General features: G+C 34.2%; 1 protein-coding gene across 1 annotated transcript in view; it reads left to right on the forward strand.

Annotated features, from left to right (window-relative positions):
* The window catches only part of LOC120326923 (uncharacterized), a 64,807-nt gene extending 46,103 nt beyond the window's left edge, over positions 1–18,704 (forward strand). Inside the window, exons 12-32 of the mRNA XM_078111482.1 lie at positions 107–207; positions 544–635; positions 1,029–1,168; positions 1,802–1,903; positions 2,354–2,479; positions 3,160–3,233; positions 4,205–4,402; positions 5,101–5,227; positions 6,652–6,759; positions 7,037–7,149; positions 7,883–8,060; positions 9,663–9,743; positions 9,977–10,090; positions 11,668–11,779; positions 12,300–12,358; positions 12,789–12,911; positions 13,387–13,567; positions 14,204–14,791; positions 15,284–15,495; positions 15,925–16,018; positions 16,489–18,704. Coding sequence (XP_077967608.1) covers positions 107–207; positions 544–635; positions 1,029–1,168; positions 1,802–1,903; positions 2,354–2,479; positions 3,160–3,233; positions 4,205–4,402; positions 5,101–5,227; positions 6,652–6,759; positions 7,037–7,149; positions 7,883–8,060; positions 9,663–9,743; positions 9,977–10,090; positions 11,668–11,779; positions 12,300–12,358; positions 12,789–12,911; positions 13,387–13,567; positions 14,204–14,791; positions 15,284–15,495; positions 15,925–16,018; positions 16,489–16,502 — 2,937 coding nt within the window. The 3' untranslated portion in view covers positions 16,503–18,704. The remainder of the gene's footprint in view (positions 1–106; positions 208–543; positions 636–1,028; positions 1,169–1,801; positions 1,904–2,353; positions 2,480–3,159; positions 3,234–4,204; positions 4,403–5,100; positions 5,228–6,651; positions 6,760–7,036; positions 7,150–7,882; positions 8,061–9,662; positions 9,744–9,976; positions 10,091–11,667; positions 11,780–12,299; positions 12,359–12,788; positions 12,912–13,386; positions 13,568–14,203; positions 14,792–15,283; positions 15,496–15,924; positions 16,019–16,488) is intronic.
* Positions 18,705–18,902: the final 198 nt, after the last annotated feature.

Below are 18,902 nucleotides of genomic sequence, written 5' to 3' on the forward strand. Positions count from 1 at the left end.
TAATAAAATTTTATTCCATATTCTGGATTTATTCAAATCCCATGCCCACCATCTCACCCATGGTACCGTTATGATAAAAAGAAACATTCTGTTTCCTATATTTCAGGAGGAAATGTCTGATGACTCTGATACTGATGAACCATCCCCAGAAGCATTGCAAAGATATTTAACAATGAGAAGGCATACTGTTGGAATGCCTGATCCAAGGTATGGACCGCATTATAGGTATACTAGCATACTGATTGTTCTAAATGTATCATTTATACCAAATCACGCTCTCACATGGTAATTTACATTTTTGACAGAGATACAGCTACTTGAATTTAAATAACAAAAGTTCTATCACAACATAGGGAAAATCAATACGCTTTACATTGTTCACCCGATCATCTCAGCTGATATCAATAAGTTTACTAATAAGATAATATAGATAAGTCTCGACTCTCGATACTTAAATCAACATAGGTGTCACTGAACATAATTTAGAATAGTCAATCCGTCCAATCTATACGTTACCAGATTAAATTTTGATATTTTTTTTAGAACTGAGATTCCAGATGATCTGCGCGCAAGACTGGAACAAAGACAACGACATAATGCTAATCAAATGGAAGCCAATATGGAAACAGCACAACGTAAAAAATTATAATCCGTTGTATTAGAGTTTATAACAAGTTTGTTCAAGACATGTTGAATAAGACAAGACATATTCTTAAATAAAATTTTCGAGTATTGAAAACTGATTTGAATTTAATAAATTGTCATTTTATTGACTGGTGGGCTGGACCAGTATGGCTTCATGTAACTTTTGTAGAAATGTAGAAAATAAAAATATTAAAAACCATCAAATAATATGTTTATTCGAACTTATTATTTATTTGTAAAATCAATTCATTCAAATATATGCTGATGTATGCAAATTTCAAATATATTCATTTTTTCAATATCAAATTACTAGTATTAAAAACTCCAGCTTCTAAGATGACAATTTTCTGCATCTTTTTATAAATATTTTTAATCTATATCAGGTTCTTCACCAGAAGACGGGGCTCCAAATGTGGGGTTATCACCCCAACCAACACCTTTCTTTGTACCAAATCTAAACTTGCAGCAATCAGCTAATGATAACATGCCGTTCATGAGAATGCCAATGACATTACAGTATAAGGTAACAAATTTTTCATCTCATTTATTAATTCTCGTTTAAAATAAGAAAGCGTTTAGTGTCTATTTTGACCATGCTTGGGTTTTATATCAGAACTTTCAGAGCCTGTTCTAATTGGCCATGAATGAATGTTTTGATACTCTTTGGACAAATCTTGAATAAATTGATTTTTTTGACTATGTATGTCTGAGGAAGTTTGACCATGGTCAGAGGAAAAGTTACAGAGATATTTTTGTGTTAGTGTGCAGCAAGACTCTTAAATCATATTGGAATTAATGGTTAAATTACTTCATTAACAAATGATTCTTTATGGAAGGTAACTCAGATTTTTTTCACTAAAATATTGTCTGGAGCACTATTATAGATTTTTTATGATATAGAAATCTTTTTTTTGTAATCTCTTTTTTTTCAAGTTTTGTCTATATTTTTTTTGTATTGAAAACATTTTTCATGGAAAAATCATCATCAAAAAGCTATGTGCTTCCGCTAAATCCTTCAATAAATGATGGAACAATTCATTACTTCCATTTCTAGACCTATTATTGTTAGCCTGCTTGTTCGTTGTGTCTCATTAAAACAGGTAAGCATACCTTCTAATAAGATAAGATAAAAATACAATCTCACTTCTTAATTTAGGAGCAGAATCTATTGAAGCCGCCAGCTTTCCAAATGATTTCACAAAATCCAATGGGCAGAAGAGCATCAGATGGCGGAGCTAATATACAATTGTTTGCACAGGTATAAATCAAATATCAACATTTCTTCAATGAATTAGAATTAGCGATGGGTATATATATAAACTTCTGTAGTGAGCTATTCAGCTGCCATATAGAAAGCAGGTTGCTGCATTTTTTTATTTTGATTGATGAATATTTATGGGTGGAATTTTTAAGATTATGCATTTCGGCCATGATTTAACTTCAAGTTTTTAATCGAATATTAATCAAAGCATAATCGATTGTTTATCCATTTTGGTACATTTTTTGAAATTTTTTAATTTGCTCAGATTATTAATTTGCTTTGATAGTAAGAAAGTAACAATTTAAAATTTTAATAAAATTTGTCTTTTGTATATTAAAGCTTCTAAAGTGAAACCCTTGGACACTTTTTATAATTTTTAGTATTTTATTTTGTTGAATGAAAAATATGACTATTGCATAAATATTTCTAAATTTCTGTTTGCTACAGCAATTGCAACAACGTAGAATGATGCAAGGGCAAAGTCAGCTTGCATGTGCTGGTACAACGGCAGACAAGTTACAACAGATGAGTCATCAAAATTCATTAAACGATGACTCAGGTGTTTCTTCACAGGTGTGTTTTGCGTATTTTGATGATTATGATTATTATTTAAATTTTTATTTCATTTTTTTCATGCTAATCTGAGCAAATTTTTTGTTTGTTTTTGCTTCCACGAAGGAGTTTCTATTGAAATACAAGGTAACATATTGTTTTGCAGTCTGATATTGTTGTTTTGTACTAATTTGGCCAATTATGAGTATTTTTAGGAGAATTAACGCAAGACGAGGTTATGCACACTTACTCATGTCTAAAAAAACTTTTTTGGTTATGTCAAGAATAAGCAAGTTTCCTCCAGTTTATCAGTTGTATCAGGTTTATCAGTTGTATAGTAAACTTGAGTCATCTTGTTATGAAGTCCCCATAGCCTATTCTCGAGCTATCTAATAATATGTGGATAAATTTATTGTTTAACAAGTAAAATCCATTTTGTCATTGTTATCGAAAAATAAAAATATTTGTTAAATTTGATCTTACTTTTGATATTTACATTTCAAAACTTTTTATTCATTTCATTATTTACGTTCCATCCACATATTTCCAACGTGTCTTTTGTATAAAACATACTTTCGCCTTACTTACCTCAGTTACTATTTTATGATTGGATTGTGGGATCACAAATCATCAGCAATCATTGTATGTCTGCTATTCTTGTTATTTCAAAATTCCAAAATCTATATGTATTATTCCAACAGTATGGAAGTACATCAGTAGACACAGCAGATTATGATGAATCAGATGAAGAACCAGATCCACTCGCCGTGCAAAGGTAAATTTATTTCTCTAGAATTTTATATTGCTGCTTTTGTTATATTTATTGTCTTTCTGGCTTTTTGTTGGTTATAAGAATGAGGTATTCTATTTTGAAATGGCTACTTTTTCTTTTCTGTGTATACTGTGTGACTGCCCTAAAGCCATACCTCCTGCCTATAATATGGCATCACGAAAAGCCTATAATGTGATGGAGGTGACTATGCAAATGATGATTGGGTCCATAAATCCGAACCCACTCTCAACTAGTAGAATAAAGTATTATTGACTGTTTGGCTTTTTTCAAAGTTTTCGAAATGTCTTGTTTTGATTTGAAACACTGAAGCTAGTTTAATTGAGCTCCAAAACCTCTAAAACTAATCTTAAATTTCCTAATCTTTTTAAAAGTTTAATAAAAGCAAAAATACAATCTCATCATCAATTTTTTAACGTGGCAATGTCACACACTCATCTTTGAATATAACTAGAATTTACTTCCCTGGGGAAATTTGGAGCAAGAATTTTTTAATAAAATCCATTTTTATGTCCAAAAATTGTGACCTGTACTTATCATTTCCTTCTATCAGTTTCCTTCTAACCCTAACATGACTTTCCAAAGAATTGTAGAAGAGTCGTAGATAAATAGGCTTGCTTCCTTCAATGTCAATTAAATTGACAGTGGATAGATTCATTAGTGGGCCATGGTCGGCCATTCCTATGTGGACATATAAATTAATCACCAGTCATATATATTAGTCGCTGCCAAACGAATTCAATCTCGTTTTCTTCTGCCTCATTACTTTAAGATTTTTAAAATACTTGAGACTTGTGCTTGATGCATTGCACTTTGCGTTTAGGAATCATTTTATTTAAACTTAAATTTGAGAATTGTGCAAATTTTTTGGGTAGTGAAACCTAATGCACTAATTTAATACTACTAATTTTTTATATCTGATGTTATTTTTACATGCTACCATTTCCATTTTTTAGGTATCTTGAAAATAGAGGTGGCATGAAGAGGCACACGCTACCTGTAACAATACCTGCAGATGGCGAGGGGGGTAGTTTGTTACCGCCACCTCGGGGAGGAGGGCAGCAGATGTTTAATGTCTCAGCAACAAATGCACACAGTAGAATGCAACCCATGCGAGGAGGAAGGAGACCATCATTGCTACTTCCACCAGACAGGTAAAGGATCTTGCTCTACTGCTGTTTATTGGCTCGTCGGTGTGACGCATCATGCCCATAGTTATGTGCGAGAGGATTGCTGAACTTCTTGCCGCCGTAGGATGGTTTACGTAACTGCTAGTCGGTTATGACTTCCTCCACCATCAAGTCCATGCTTCTGAAAACTGACTTACTAGTCCCCATACTTGACATGGACTGGTGACAGGACGAGAGGCTGTGGTTCGCCATTCGATTTAAACTTTCGGCTTTCCTCTCCCCCAGTAAAATCTTGGCGTTGCTTTCCAATTTTAAAAAATTTCAAGAGTTCATGGACAACCCTGTACTTCGAATCTGTTGGTCTCTCAAAAGTTCTGACCATTTCTAGTTGAAATATTAGTCTGAATAGAAACACCAATGAACATTTTTATCAATTTTGATAAGTAACTTTGTGACGTCTTTTTAATAAAATCAAGCCATATTCATTAGTCACATTTTATGAAAAGCAATATTTTATGTCAGTATTTTGATGGAAAAGCAGCGTAACAGTTCTTGATATTCGTATTCCTTAATGTAATACGTGGGTTCTTCAGTTTGGAACTGTACTAATTTAACTGCTATATAGCCTAATTACAATATGTCAATTGTCAATCACACTTTATGTCAAATTGGAACGAATTGGATATGTATTCCAATTAATCAATTTTTTCTTTTTTATACAGTGAGACATCTAGTGTCCAACCATACAGACGACGTGCATCAGATGGGGCAGCTAGTTTGAAAACTTTCCGTCAGCAATTAGAGATGGGAAAACAGTTGCAATTTGACAGCATGCAACAATTACACGAGGTATATAATATATTGCTGACTTTCTAAAAGGACTCACCTCTGACCTCAAACTGAAGAAATTAATGTTATCTCAGTCGAGGGGCAATTTACATTTTTGAAGCATTTTATGTTGTAGGCCAGGTCATCCAACCCATGGCTTGCGGGCCATATGTGGCCCGCGCTGTGTTTTTCAGAATTGAATACAAAAATTGGAGTAAAACTATTTCCGAGTGATCTAATATACAAAGATGTGACGCAAACGATTTGTTCAATTTCCTGGAATGTGCTCTGCCCGCCCTTTCAAACGAGCCATGATTGCCATTTTGAATTGAAACCAACTCAGAGGAGATATCGATAAATAAACGTGCAATAGCCACTTACACACTTAGTCTTTTACTACTCTATATGACGTTATCGCAAAACAATCGAAGCCATTCTTGAATTGAGAATTTGTTAAGGAATGTATTATGTATTGTTTGGGTTGGCAATGTTACGTCCTGAAATAAAAGAGGTGTCTGCAAAAATAGCCTGCTAAGAACACGACATGTCGAAGACCTTGAGAACTCTATATATATGAGGGCGGGCAGTTATTGTCTCTGTTAAGGATACGACTAGGGGCATTGGTCTGATGGGAACTGTGACGAAAAAGATCAAGTGTCTTGGCTTGTTTTTGACGAAACTTTCGGAAATAACTACTGATGGCCATTTGTCTAATAATTATGAAAGTTTGGTGTGCGGGGGTTGTTTGTTTTTACATTAACCTGTAGTCAGTGTAGCAAAACTAGAACATAAGGCCATGTTAATTGGCCCGCGCAATTATTAGTAAACTACATGTGACCCTTCGATTAAAAGGGTTGGACGACCCTGTTGTAGGCGAAACTCTAAACAGGCTTGCTAAAATTATATGTCATTTTTTGAGATATGCCCTAATGTAATCTGATATAGTTACCACAGTGAAAATGCATTCATATTAAACTATGTAATAACATGAGCTGGTATCGAAACCAATTTTTTTAGTTTCGAAAATACGATTGAAATTTGATATTATAAGAGTTGTGGTATTTTTGTTGTACATTGTGATGTCTTCTATACAGTTATTCGTCTTTCTCGCTGAGTTTTTTTTCTCTAAATCGAAAAGACACTGCTTGACTTTGAATTAGACATGCTAACGTTTTTAGCAAAATAAATGTTTGAATTCATAGTTTAATGATTTGCCTCGGTTTAATATTTATAAGCGTATGAACTATAGAATTTTATTAAAATGTACATTTTCAGTTTGGTTTATATTTGATTGTCTATTGCTATTATACTTTAATACTCGATATTTTGGCATTTAATGGTAAATTTTGCACTCATGGAAAAAAAATATTTTTAAAAGCAGAAAATATTTATTCCCACAAATTTTTATTTAGATTTGAGTTTCAGACATATTAATTGCATTTCAGGAACATTTACAACTGCAACAAAGGTATTTACCGGTCATACCACAAGGTAGAGGAACGACTGTTCAAGATAAAACAGGACCTGTGAGGGATAGACATGCTATTAGACAGGTATGAAAAATATTAAAAGTTGTTAATCGAATCATTTTTGTTTTATTTGACTTCATTCAGAACTTTATATAAAATGATCGATTCTGGGAGAGAAGTATGACTATTTTATAAAGACATACTGCTGTATTATAATTACGGAAACAGTCTTTCTTATAGGCATTGATTGAATGTGCATATATCATAAAACTCGCAAAACGTTTTACTTGGGAAGAGAAGCTGCTCGAAATCAAAGATGAGCAGCGACGTTCATTTATATTCAATCTTTTTTTTATTTCAGCGACTCCAACAACACAGTTTGTCACCTCAAGCTTCTCCACCTCTTCCATCCAGTCCTGTTGCAAGACAAAATCCTGAAGTGCAACACCAGACCTTACTAAATCATTTACAAAGGTATAATATGTGCTTTAATAAAAATTGCGGGAACAGAAGACACCTTTGCTCAGAGATAATTTCCCTTTACTTCCGAGTAATTGCAAGCGATCGTGCTCTGAGTAAATTCTCTTCAGTAACGTAAAATTGTTCATATTTATGATAAAATTCATATGATTAAGTCAATTTAGACATCATTACTGCCTGGTAACGGTGCTGTGGCCATACACTGAAATGTCGGTACTCCCGTAGTATGTGATCCAAGATGGCGGACACCGAAACGTACTATGTGTACAAGGTTAGGGTTATGCCATAATTTCAGGTACAAATACTACGAAGGTCATTTGTCTCATTCCCGAACTCGTATTAGAAATAGGAATAAAATAAATTATGACCTAACCCTTACCTGGTACACATACTACGTTCTGGCGTCCGCCATCTTGATTCACATACTACGGGAATACCGAAATGTCTATATTAGTATAGTCTAGTATGATAAGATTCTGTTTTGTACTGTCTATACTTTGAAATTATCTGAAACAATTTTTTTAAGGCAATATCTATACTGTGAAAATAACAAAATAGGAAAAGGAGTAATTTTAATTACCTTGATAATTGAATGTATATTTTATAAATAGCATCAATTTCGAACTCCTAATAGTTCAGACATTCCGAGTCCAATATGATGCTAATTTCAATCATTATTCTATCTATATATTTCTCTGTTTTATTCATTTTTCATTTTTAAATTTAGGCTTCAGATACAGCAGCAACAAAGTGGAAATTCTCCTCCTTTAGTAGTTCGCAACCGCAATAGTCCTTTGGTTCAGGGTACGAATGGAAACCAATCCACCACACACAATGCTTTACCACAGATGCAATCTACAGGAGGAAGACCAGTCTACAGCCCACCCACACAATACTTAAAACAGGTAACCGCAATACTTGAAACAGGTAATATACTTCTCGGCAGATAGCATATGCACCATCCGGAACCTGCTTGCTTGCTTTTGCACTTCAGATCACCCTCTGTTGACTAAGAGATATTGGGGGATTCTATGTTTTTGTATCCGCTGATTGGTTATGGTTTCCTCTATCCGCAAGTCCAGGCAGAACTTGGGCACAAGCATAAACGTAAGGAAAGGCTTTGCTTGCCTGGTATCAATTTTGTCATCAGAAGTTTTCAAACATAGCTGCTTTTGAGACTTAACAAACATGATGGCATATATCAGTATGAACAAAGAATAAAATTAACTGGTTTGCTGATCCCATTCCCGACATGGACTGAAAACTGGATGCGAAGATATAATGATTTGATTAGGACGTCCTATTGACTCTCTTCTACTCTAAATAAATATTAAAATTCCACATTTGAGATTTGATTAAAAAATAATAATATATAGATACATGCGAATTTAAAGGACACTTTGGCATACTTAACAATCCTAGAATAGATTTTCTCAAAACAATTAACACTCAATGTACACAACAATGTCAACCATGTTTAAATTTTTTTCTATTTTCTTGTACGATCTATTCTGAGTACAAAAATTCCAGTTCAGAAAAGAAAAATATTTTGATAATTTAAAGATGATGTTTTCATTGTTGAATCACAATACTTATAAAAACTGACTGAGGAAATAATCATCTGATGGATTTCCTTCCTCAATATGTTTCTCTTTGTTGTTTTGTTTTAACAATTAGATTAAGATTTAATTCGGTTATGTATATCCATTGGATAATATCTTTATTGACTAGTTTATATGTAGGCTGTTATGTACATGAGTTATGTATTTAATACTCTTCTTAGTTTGTTTCATTGCTTAATAGTGATTTATGCCATTATGTTTGTTGAATTCTCACTTTTATCAGCGGCTATGCTTGAAAAGTTTTGATAACAAAATTATTATCAGGCAGGCAAATAAAAAAAATCTTTTGCTTGTGCCCAAGTAAGAATCTGCTTGTTCAATATGTGTAGACATATTTTTGTTCAAATTTTTCCTTTTGTGCTTATTTTAGAATATATTCAATGACTAATATTTTCGCACTTATAACCTTCATGGTATGCTGTTATTCAGCTCTTGATGTTTTATTCTTTGGGTTTTTGTTTGATATAACATTTGCATACTCTGTAGTAGAAGTAGAAGAACAGTCTTGGTTCTTCTATGTGAAAATAGTTCACAAGTAACCTGGGGATCAAATGCTTTTTTGGACACGTCAGTGTACATAACGATCGTTTCAATATTAGGTTGTTGTTCTTGTTATTCTTCTTCTCCTTTGCCATGATGAAATCGCTTTTCTCTTTGAATACTGGACCAATTGCTTTGAAATTTTCAGTGGTTAAAGATTGATTTTTTTGCTAGAAGGTTATTACTTTTACTTATTTCAAAAATTCCTTTGGATTTCAAGAGATTCGTTTTTCATGTGTCAGAATAAAAAATAGCGACACCTTGTGACGTGTCAATATATTTGAGCACAGCTCGCTTGTTATCTTAATCAAGTATTCACTGCCAATCATACATCTCTTCTTACAGCGACACCAGCCATTATTTCGTCAGTCAAGTGACACAACACAGTCACAACAAAGACAAGTTTTTGAGTCGAATCAAAATGAGGTTTGTATTAATTCACTCAGTATTTTGAATATCTCGGTCTAAGTATCTCAAAAATTTTGAACTTCAGTTCCAAACTTGAAAAAAATAAACTTTGATACAAGAAACTTTGGTATATGTAAGCCATGGTTACAACTTGAGTGTTACGTTTATTATATGTATCAATCTAGATTTTCAGGATTTCCTTTTTTCTGGTTATTTTATGAGTAATAAAACTTTATTTTCCATTTGTTCAGTTTGTAAGTCCAGTTGAGAACTCGCACACTCCACCACCAGAAGACCAGTTTGTTTTCAACAACCATCATCCTCGGTTATCTAACGGAAGTCCTTCACCAATTGTACATGGCATGGTATGAATCTTTCATATTTATATTCATAGAAAACTGTAAATTTAATTAGACTATAATAGTTGGTCTTAGATGATCACATGGTAAAATGAAGATGTCTTCGTAAAATCTATTTGTTATTAGATTTTCATTTGCTTCTGATTTGAATTTCAAATTTTACATAATTTGGACCAAAAAGTTTAGTATGACAGGGCTTTCTTATTGTTATACGGTGTGTATTCCCGCATTTCACTTGGACAGGAATGGAATTCGAACCAACGATGCCAACATGTTCAGTCTAACGCTGTACCCCACTGTACCATTGTGCCTGCTTTTAGGATAGGAGGATAGGATTTACATATTTATCCCGGGGGAGAGGAAAGCCGATAAGACGGCTTATCCATATGGCGAACCACGGCCTCTCGTCCGGTTACCATTCCAAGTCTGGTATGGGATTAGTTTTTACTGTATTGTTTGTTTTCGGAAGCATGGACTTGGTGGTGGAGGAAGCCGTAACCGACCAGCGGTTACGTGAACCACCCAACGACGGCGAGGAGTCCAGCAATCCTCTCGCACATAACCATCCCTGCATGGGATTCGAACCTGCGAACCCATGCAGAGTGACTAGAGGTGCGGTGGCGAGCGTATTCCTAACGCTTAGCCCGTTGAGCCACACCGCCGCGCCGCGCCTTTTAATTGTTTTTTGAGTCTTTCTGTGATGAGCAATAAGGGATATTTATACGGATTTTATCAAAGTGGACAGTGAGACAATAAGGGTCAACCCTACATGGGTTGAAGAACTCGGAAAAAAAAAATCAATTTAAGTGTTATTTAAACACAAGCAGTTACGAGCATTGAGTGTTTTAGTATAATAAAACTATGTCTCATTTTTGGCAGTTATCTGAGATATGTGAAGGAGTGAGTAGTTCAAACACTGAGGAGTCGCAGAACTGTTTGAGTGAGGAAGAGATACTTTATGCTGAGTGTATTTTGAGTCAGGAAGAAGAGATTAAAACTCAAATTGATAAGGATTTTGATTACTTTGATTTGAGTGAGGAGATGTTATTACTTGAGGATTTATCAGAGTATGATTTAGAAAGTGGAATGTTGTCAGATTTGATTGAGATTTGGGGAAGTTATTTTGAGGTTAGATTTTTGGTATTGTCATCGAAACTAGTGTAAAATTAAATACCTGTTTGTTTGAAGCCTTGTTCAGAGTTAATGCGAGCATTGAACCCGGAAAATAAAGGGTTTCTTAGTTCCTCAGTCTGATCCATTTCGACTTTAGGACTAAATTGCAATATTCCTCTAATTTGTTGATTACATTCTTCGTCAAACCTAGTTTGGGTGAAATGTTAACATTTAAAAAAAAATATATTCCTTGATGTATTGAACTATCTCAAATTTTGGTTTTAAACTAATTTTTGCAATAAATCTGATTTAAAATAAAATATTTAATTACATTTGTTTTGAATTTAAAGGTACATTTTACTTCGTATGAAAAGTTTGGTTTTCTTTCATAATAGTGAACTGTTTCATTCTTAATTAGGCTTTCCGGGTCTTTTCTTCGAGCAAACTTTTTAATCATTTGTCTGTTATAGGAACCCACACCAGTATTTTCTCCCAACGCTATCTCACAACAACATGTTTTGTTGCAACAACAAAGACAAACCATAGTTGGAGATGGAACTGATCATCTGCATATTTCAAATTGTAAGTCTTGTGCATATTTTTCGGCCTATCAATTTTACCATGAATACCTCTTTATATGTAAACTCTAGAACTCCAACCATTGTTCATTGCATTTCATTTGAATATTTTTATAACCATTGTTCATTGCATTTCATTTGAATATTTTTAATTGAAATCTAGTTTTTGTCTTCTATTACTTTGGTCATCAATTTTACTCGCAATCCTATATTTTGTATGTTTTATTTTGTTGCTTTACCTTGTGTTTTTGTTAGTTTACATTTGTTTTTCCGAGAAGCAGCACTCATTTTTAAATAACAGCATGGCAAAGGCAAAATTTTTGCACTTTTTGAAATGTCAGAAAAGTTTAAGACCTTTTTGTTTTTTTTTCATCTTTTTACATAATACAGTACTATATTTGAAAGTGCTTTTTTCGCGTGTTTTATTAAAGTGCTTTATCAATCTCTCCAAATTCGTCATTACAAAAAGATCTAAAATATTCAATACATTTTTTTCAATGCTACTCTATTTTTCATTATTTCAGACACTGGTGCAAACCATCCAATGATGCCTGACCAATATAATACAATGGTTCAGCAACAGGTAACTTAATTACTTGACTATATCTTTATTGCTCTCAATTTTCAAATTGATTAGATTTTGTAAATAGTATCAATGTTTTGGAATTGATTCATTGTGTATCAGTTGTGTAGTGATGGGCCAATTGTAGGCGCTCCAGAAGTATGTGTACCGATATGGAGGTTACGGTACTAATTTTGTTCACCTACTTTACATCAAGTTGTATAAAGGGACTGAAACCTATAGGCAGGGGGGATATTCACTTGGCTAACACAGACAGTCCCTGAACTCGTAATAGAACTAAAATAAGGATATCTAAACAAAATTATGGCATAACTCTAACCTGATACACACACTACAGGAGTACGTCGTAAACTCCACAAAAGGATTTTATTTTATTGATTTCATGAAGCATTCAATATTTTCGTTTTTTAATTTTTTTTCCATATTTTAGCTTCTACAAATCTCACAACCAATCGATAATTGTAACAACAGCAACAATTCAACAGGAAACACAAACGTAACCATGGTAACGAATGCTTTTTCACCACAAGGAGGAAGAACCAATCAGGACTCAGTAAGAGTTTCAATGGATATTTTTATATCAACAGTATTTTTAAAGAACTTCCTTTACTCATTATTCGAGTTTTATAGGAAAGATGGAAAGTTCCAGAAATGTGAATAACACAAGACAGGGTGGATGCTAGAAAACCAGAAAATTTGTCAAACAGCTATTTATTTTTACAAAAAATAACTTTCATAAGCTTTTAAATGCATATATTATATCACACTCATAGATGCTCAGAATGTTGTTCGTGAACTTCAGAGCAGTAAGCTCGTGTAGCGATTTGAAGTTTAACTTGAGGGATATCGTTCCAATTCAATTTATGCCTACACACATTTTATTCGTCTATACGGTTTTTATTTGTGATCTCATCTGACTTTCGAATTTTCTGTTTTTCTAGCGACTCAGTTTTATTGAAATTTTGAAAAATTTATTGCAATTTTTCATAAGGAATTTTTTTCTGGTAATATGCATTTTTATTGTTTAGTTTGACATGGAGGAAGACGTACAAGACATTGCATCGACATGCAGCGTCAGTTTTCCACAACAACAACACACTGTGTATACAGCGCAACAACCATCTCCATTTCCACAGCCACCGCAAGCATTAGAATATAATCGACAACAACATAGATTTATACCGGGAAGACAGCCTGGTGCATCAGGAAGTAAGTGTTATATGTATAATTTGGATTTGTGATTTTGAATATTGGCCGAGAAGTGTATAAATCAGGGGTGGGCGTGGTTTTTGGACAAGGGGCCAAATATTTTGCCTGCCTACCCCGGTGGGTCATGTAACTCTGACATATAAAGTTTCATTTTATGTTACAATAGCAGAAGTGGAAAACAATAAGCATCGTGCCAAAGCTAAATTTAATCTCAATGAATTACTTGATTTATTTCAAAATTTTTTTTTATTAAACATAAAAATTTGGTTTTAGTTTGGTTGTGGCAGCATCAGGCGGGCCAAATTGAATTACTCAACGGGCCGGATTCGGCCCGCAGGTCATAGTTTGCCCATGTTTGGTATAGATGGATTGTTTTGGAAAATTGTTGTTATGAGAAAAAGCCCGCGAGTCGATTATTTTAAGTACTGGGAGATAGTTGAGGCTGCCGAAATACTAACAGCGGCTGATTCTGAAGTCGAGTCTCACCCCTCCAATTGGATGTCTTCGATAAAGGGAGACACGACTTCAGCCTTCCTAATTCTGGTAGCAAGACTCTTTTAAATCTTTCAAAATAAATGATTGCTATTTTTTCACATAATCACTACTTTTAGAATAATGTTTCCAATCTTATTTCAGGTTTTCAAGTGAATTCATACTTTTCTGGGAACCCTGGAAACCTTGCCACAAACCCAATGGGACAGTTTGGATTTAATACTTGGTTTTCACAACACAGACCCACGTACTTGCCTGTTGTGGGCGAAGAGGACACAACGCAGGGCCCCACCAGCCCCAGTATTACAAACGAAAAAACTTTAGACGGTAGTAATTCGCCGGGTGAATTTATGTTTCAAAGTGGGGGTAATGCAAATAATGGTACTTGTTTGGAACAGGGGGAACTTTACCCCTATTCCGAGCCCCCTTCAATTTCACCGCACCCCAAAACAAATGAAAGACTATGTAATGGGGATATACATCACGAAAATGGGAGTAACCAACAAATAAACATTCATATATCGCCCCCTAGGGGTTTAAATTCACCACATCGTGAGTCTCTGCACAGTCCTGTTACGCATCAGTATTCACCCACTCTCCAAAAACGAAGTGCGACGCCTACCTCCCCGCGAAGAATGTCACCGATTTCCATGGTAACAGTGATGTCATCATCGTCAGCAGGAACAATACCAGCTTTATTATCAGTACAGACGCCCCCCGTTCACAATGATGGTATGAGAGTTTTCTACTTTTGTTTTTATAAGAAATATTCTATAATTCATTGTAATGTCATGACAAAACTGAGCCTATTTTATTACTATTCACTTAAATAAGAAATTTTTAAGGTGTGTTTCACACTACTGCTCTGAAAAGGGCTCTGGACAGCCAGTTACCTGAGATTCGGTGGGAGCTGACTCTGATGACAGCATGGGCATATTGCTCTCTCCAGTTCACACCGAAGAAACTTTATTCCTTGCTTTTTTTCTGGTTGACAAATAAGAAATCTTTTGCTCTGTTGGAGCTTGTTAACATTATCTTATATGGTTTTAATAAGCTCGTGGCATTTGTTCGTAGCTTTGCGCTCAGAGATGGCTTACTTTCACTTGGTGCATGAATGCTTTTATGCAAATTCTCCTAAGAAAATGACCATTGATTTCTTATTTAAAAAAAAAAATTTTTCCCTTTTTAAAAATCAGCAAACTCAAATTTACTTTTCTTATCCAGGTACTAACGGACTCGATCCAGAAATAAACCAAGTTATTCAAAAAAGCGTGAGATTTAATGTTTCTATCACCATGCCAACCAATAAACACATCCATGACATCACAATGGAGATTCAGAAAGTCCTGGATGCTCGATCATGTTCGATAATGTATCAGAAGGAATCTGATTTAAAATTTGCACTTAGAAAAAGCACAGTTCAACTAGAAATGGAGGTACTTTGTTCAGGAATGATTTTCTTATTTATTCTCTGAGAGAAAAATGGCTGTTATACAATCTGATCATGTGGCAAACCATGGCTTCTTGCCCGGTGTAATTTTAGGGCGTAATTTTATTCCGATTTTCCTCACTTTAGTTCTATTACAAGTTCAGGGACTGTGTGTGTTAGCTAAGTGAATATACCCCCAGCCCATAGGTTTCAGTCCCTCTATACAACTTGATGTAAAATAGGCGAACAAAATTAGTTACCTCCATATTGGTACACATACTTCTGGAGCGCCTCTTGCCCTGTGATGGCGAAGAGCCCAGAAAACCTTTTGCACATAAATATATATCCTTTATTGATTTGAATCTGTGTACCCAACAGGGGTATTTTTTATTGCTTGCCATGAATTTGTTTTGAGATTTTTCTAATTTCTTGTCAGGTATGTGCTGGTCATCAAACTAATGATTTGAAGATTCGTAAACTTGCAGGAGATAATGCTGAATACACAAATTTGTGCAGAGAATTACTAGCAGGTATGAACATTGTGCTTCGAATATTGGTTTAGAGTTTTGAAAATGGCGGGTGGTACTCAAATTTTGGAGCTCCCAGGCTCATAATGACCTCAAAAGACGTAAAAGTATTGAATTTGGGGCCAAATTTTCATTCGTCTCTTAAGATAAATTACTGTGTGCCTGCTGAACCTAGGTATTTTGGTACTGCAGGGGAGCTCTTCAACTATCCCTCATGCAGAATGTAATGCTATTGTGTAGGTACTATAGACTAGGATGACTTCGGTTTAAGGAAAACATAATCTCTCTAAAGAGATGCGTTTTAAATTTTTGTTGAAGGTGAATTTCAAAATACCTGATGGATATGTTCTTAGAAATCCTTGTATAAGAGAAGTATGTTCTCCATAATGTTAATTTCGTTTTCACGAAACTAGTAGTTTATTACTAAACAAATAACCTGCTGCACAATTTTACTACTTTACTCAAAATTTCAGGGATGAATTTGTGACAGAAGACTGAGAAACATTGATTGGAAAGTTTATGGAAATCGTAACGATTGTCCTATAAAGTTTGGAGAACTTTTGAGTGGACGTCTGAAGTCGCAATATACTGATCAGAAGCCGAAATGAGACTGAATTTTTCTTGCTGCGGAGATTATACCATTTCTTCCAAAAAATATCTATTTTGCTGTCTGTCTTTCTGTCCCAACTTTTTTTCTTGTGAAAATTGCCTGGTAATTCTCAGCCAATTGTTACGATGGGGCCGCAGAACTTCCATCTCGACTGAGAATTACCAGACAATCGAATTTTGCGTACTGTGCCATTTTAATTCGATTATATATTGACACGTTGTCGTTGTCAAATTAATATTACGATGGTCTGGCACCTGATTCACCTGTTCTTTTATCTCATTCTACTCAATGAAATAGTTTCAATCTGAAAAAAAAAAATTGAAAAACAATGATGAATAAAAAAAAAGGTGAAATTTTTGAACCAAAAATCAAAAAAATGTCTCCGAACTTATTGTTGGTGCAAAAACTTGCCGTTGACTAAATCAATTTTATAATTTCTTGCCAACTTATTCATGTATTAATGAAGAAAGAATACATTTCTTTTGCTAGTGTTAGATATTTCAACACGATTCTGTCATAAATTTTAAAGTATACATTTTTATGGTTCAACTTTGAAATGGTTTTCTTGATTGAAATACTCATTTTTAAAAAAAAATTTAGTTTAAGAATATTTATCTGTGAACGATTTTATTCGAGCTGATATTGGAGAACTTTAATTAGGTTCGGTTCACCTACGGCCTTTGTAAATTAAAGCATAAAAAAACTGAAATAAAACATTGCTTTCATGTGATAAATTCTGCATTCTCAACAAGTTTTCTTATGTTTTGGAATGTCAGATATAAACAATATGTTGCAAATTTTTGTATTGATTCAGTTTCCTAATTTTAATTTAAATAATTTTGAAAAATTTTATAACCTTTCGTGACAAAATTACGTAATGAATTTTTACACCTGCAAAATTTTATCTAAAAGAAAAAGTTTTCATGAATTTGAATAATATTGTATTAATTTTTATTAATTGATCATTTCATAAATAACAAGGATCTTTCGGTCCGAACGTCCCGTCTTTTCCCAATCAGTTGTTCTGTATGGTAAAATTTACCATTATTGGTAGATTACTTCTGTAATATAAACAATTTTAATTGTGTCTGAGATGAAAGATTTTTTTTAAAATAACTTGTGGTTCTAACTATATTTCTGGTTGAAATTGACTTGCAAATTGTTACCAGTTTTCTGTGATTGTTTTGGATCCCCTTCTTGTGAAAACTTTGTAATTGTAATGAAAAACGAGTCTAGTCTGATGAAAGGAACATGCACCTCTTAATTTTGAAATGTCATATTTTTCATTCTACTCTATGCTTATTTTCACGATGGAAAACACTTAAATTTGAGACACTACTTGGTCTTGTAACATTCATTATCGACTCCCGACTCCAGGTTAATTATAAAATTTGACTTCAGCTCTGAACTCTTAACAATTTCAAACTTTGATAACAAAATCCTCAGACATGGGAATCGCCTTGCTCCTTTTAATAAACATTTAAGAACAGTTGATAGACCATTTTGAGTTCCTTCAGGAAATTTTGATTAGCTTCGGTAGGAAATACCACGTATAACTATCGGAAGTGTGAAATCCCTATTCGGACCTCCTGGAGTATGCGTACCAAGATGGTGCACAACCTGAACTCAGGTTGTGTACCAGGTTAGGGTTCAGGTTGTGCGACATCTTGATGCGCATACTTCAGGAGTACCCCCTATTCCATACGCCAGGGAATTCAAAATTTAAACCTGTGCAGTTTGAAAATACGACTCTTCATCCAGTAAGAACTTGCCAAAATCCACTGCTCAAGAATGAATCTATTTTAATAGTACTGTCTTCATTTGGCAAATAATAAAAGACCAGTGGGATGATATACTTATCCAATCTCTCCCGGAAACTACTTTAAATTGCCAGACTGAGATTTATACATCTGCAGTTTACTTATGAATGATTTACTTGTTCAATTTCAACCAGATTTTGTTTTTGTCACGGCACATCCGTTTTACAATTTATTATGTGCAGTAAAATTTTATTGCCTGTTTCTAATGTTTTTATCTCTACTTGTTTATTCCTAATATAATACAACTTTAAAAACCTAAGGTTCGCTAGTGTTTTAATATGGAAGTAATCTGGGGAAATTGAAGGCAATATGGTAGTATCGACAGCAATCCTTCCGCCACATTATCACCCCAGCATGGGATGCGAGCCCTAACCCACGCAGAGTAATCAGAGATGCGGTGGCGAGCGTTTCCTAACGCTTGGCATGATGCGCCACGCCGCCGAGCCAGAAAATTAGT

The sequence above is a fragment of the Styela clava genome, chromosome 4 (genome assembly GCF_964204865.1).
Source record: "Styela clava chromosome 4, kaStyClav1.hap1.2, whole genome shotgun sequence".
NCBI classification, from domain to species: Eukaryota; Metazoa; Chordata; class Ascidiacea; order Stolidobranchia; family Styelidae; genus Styela; species Styela clava.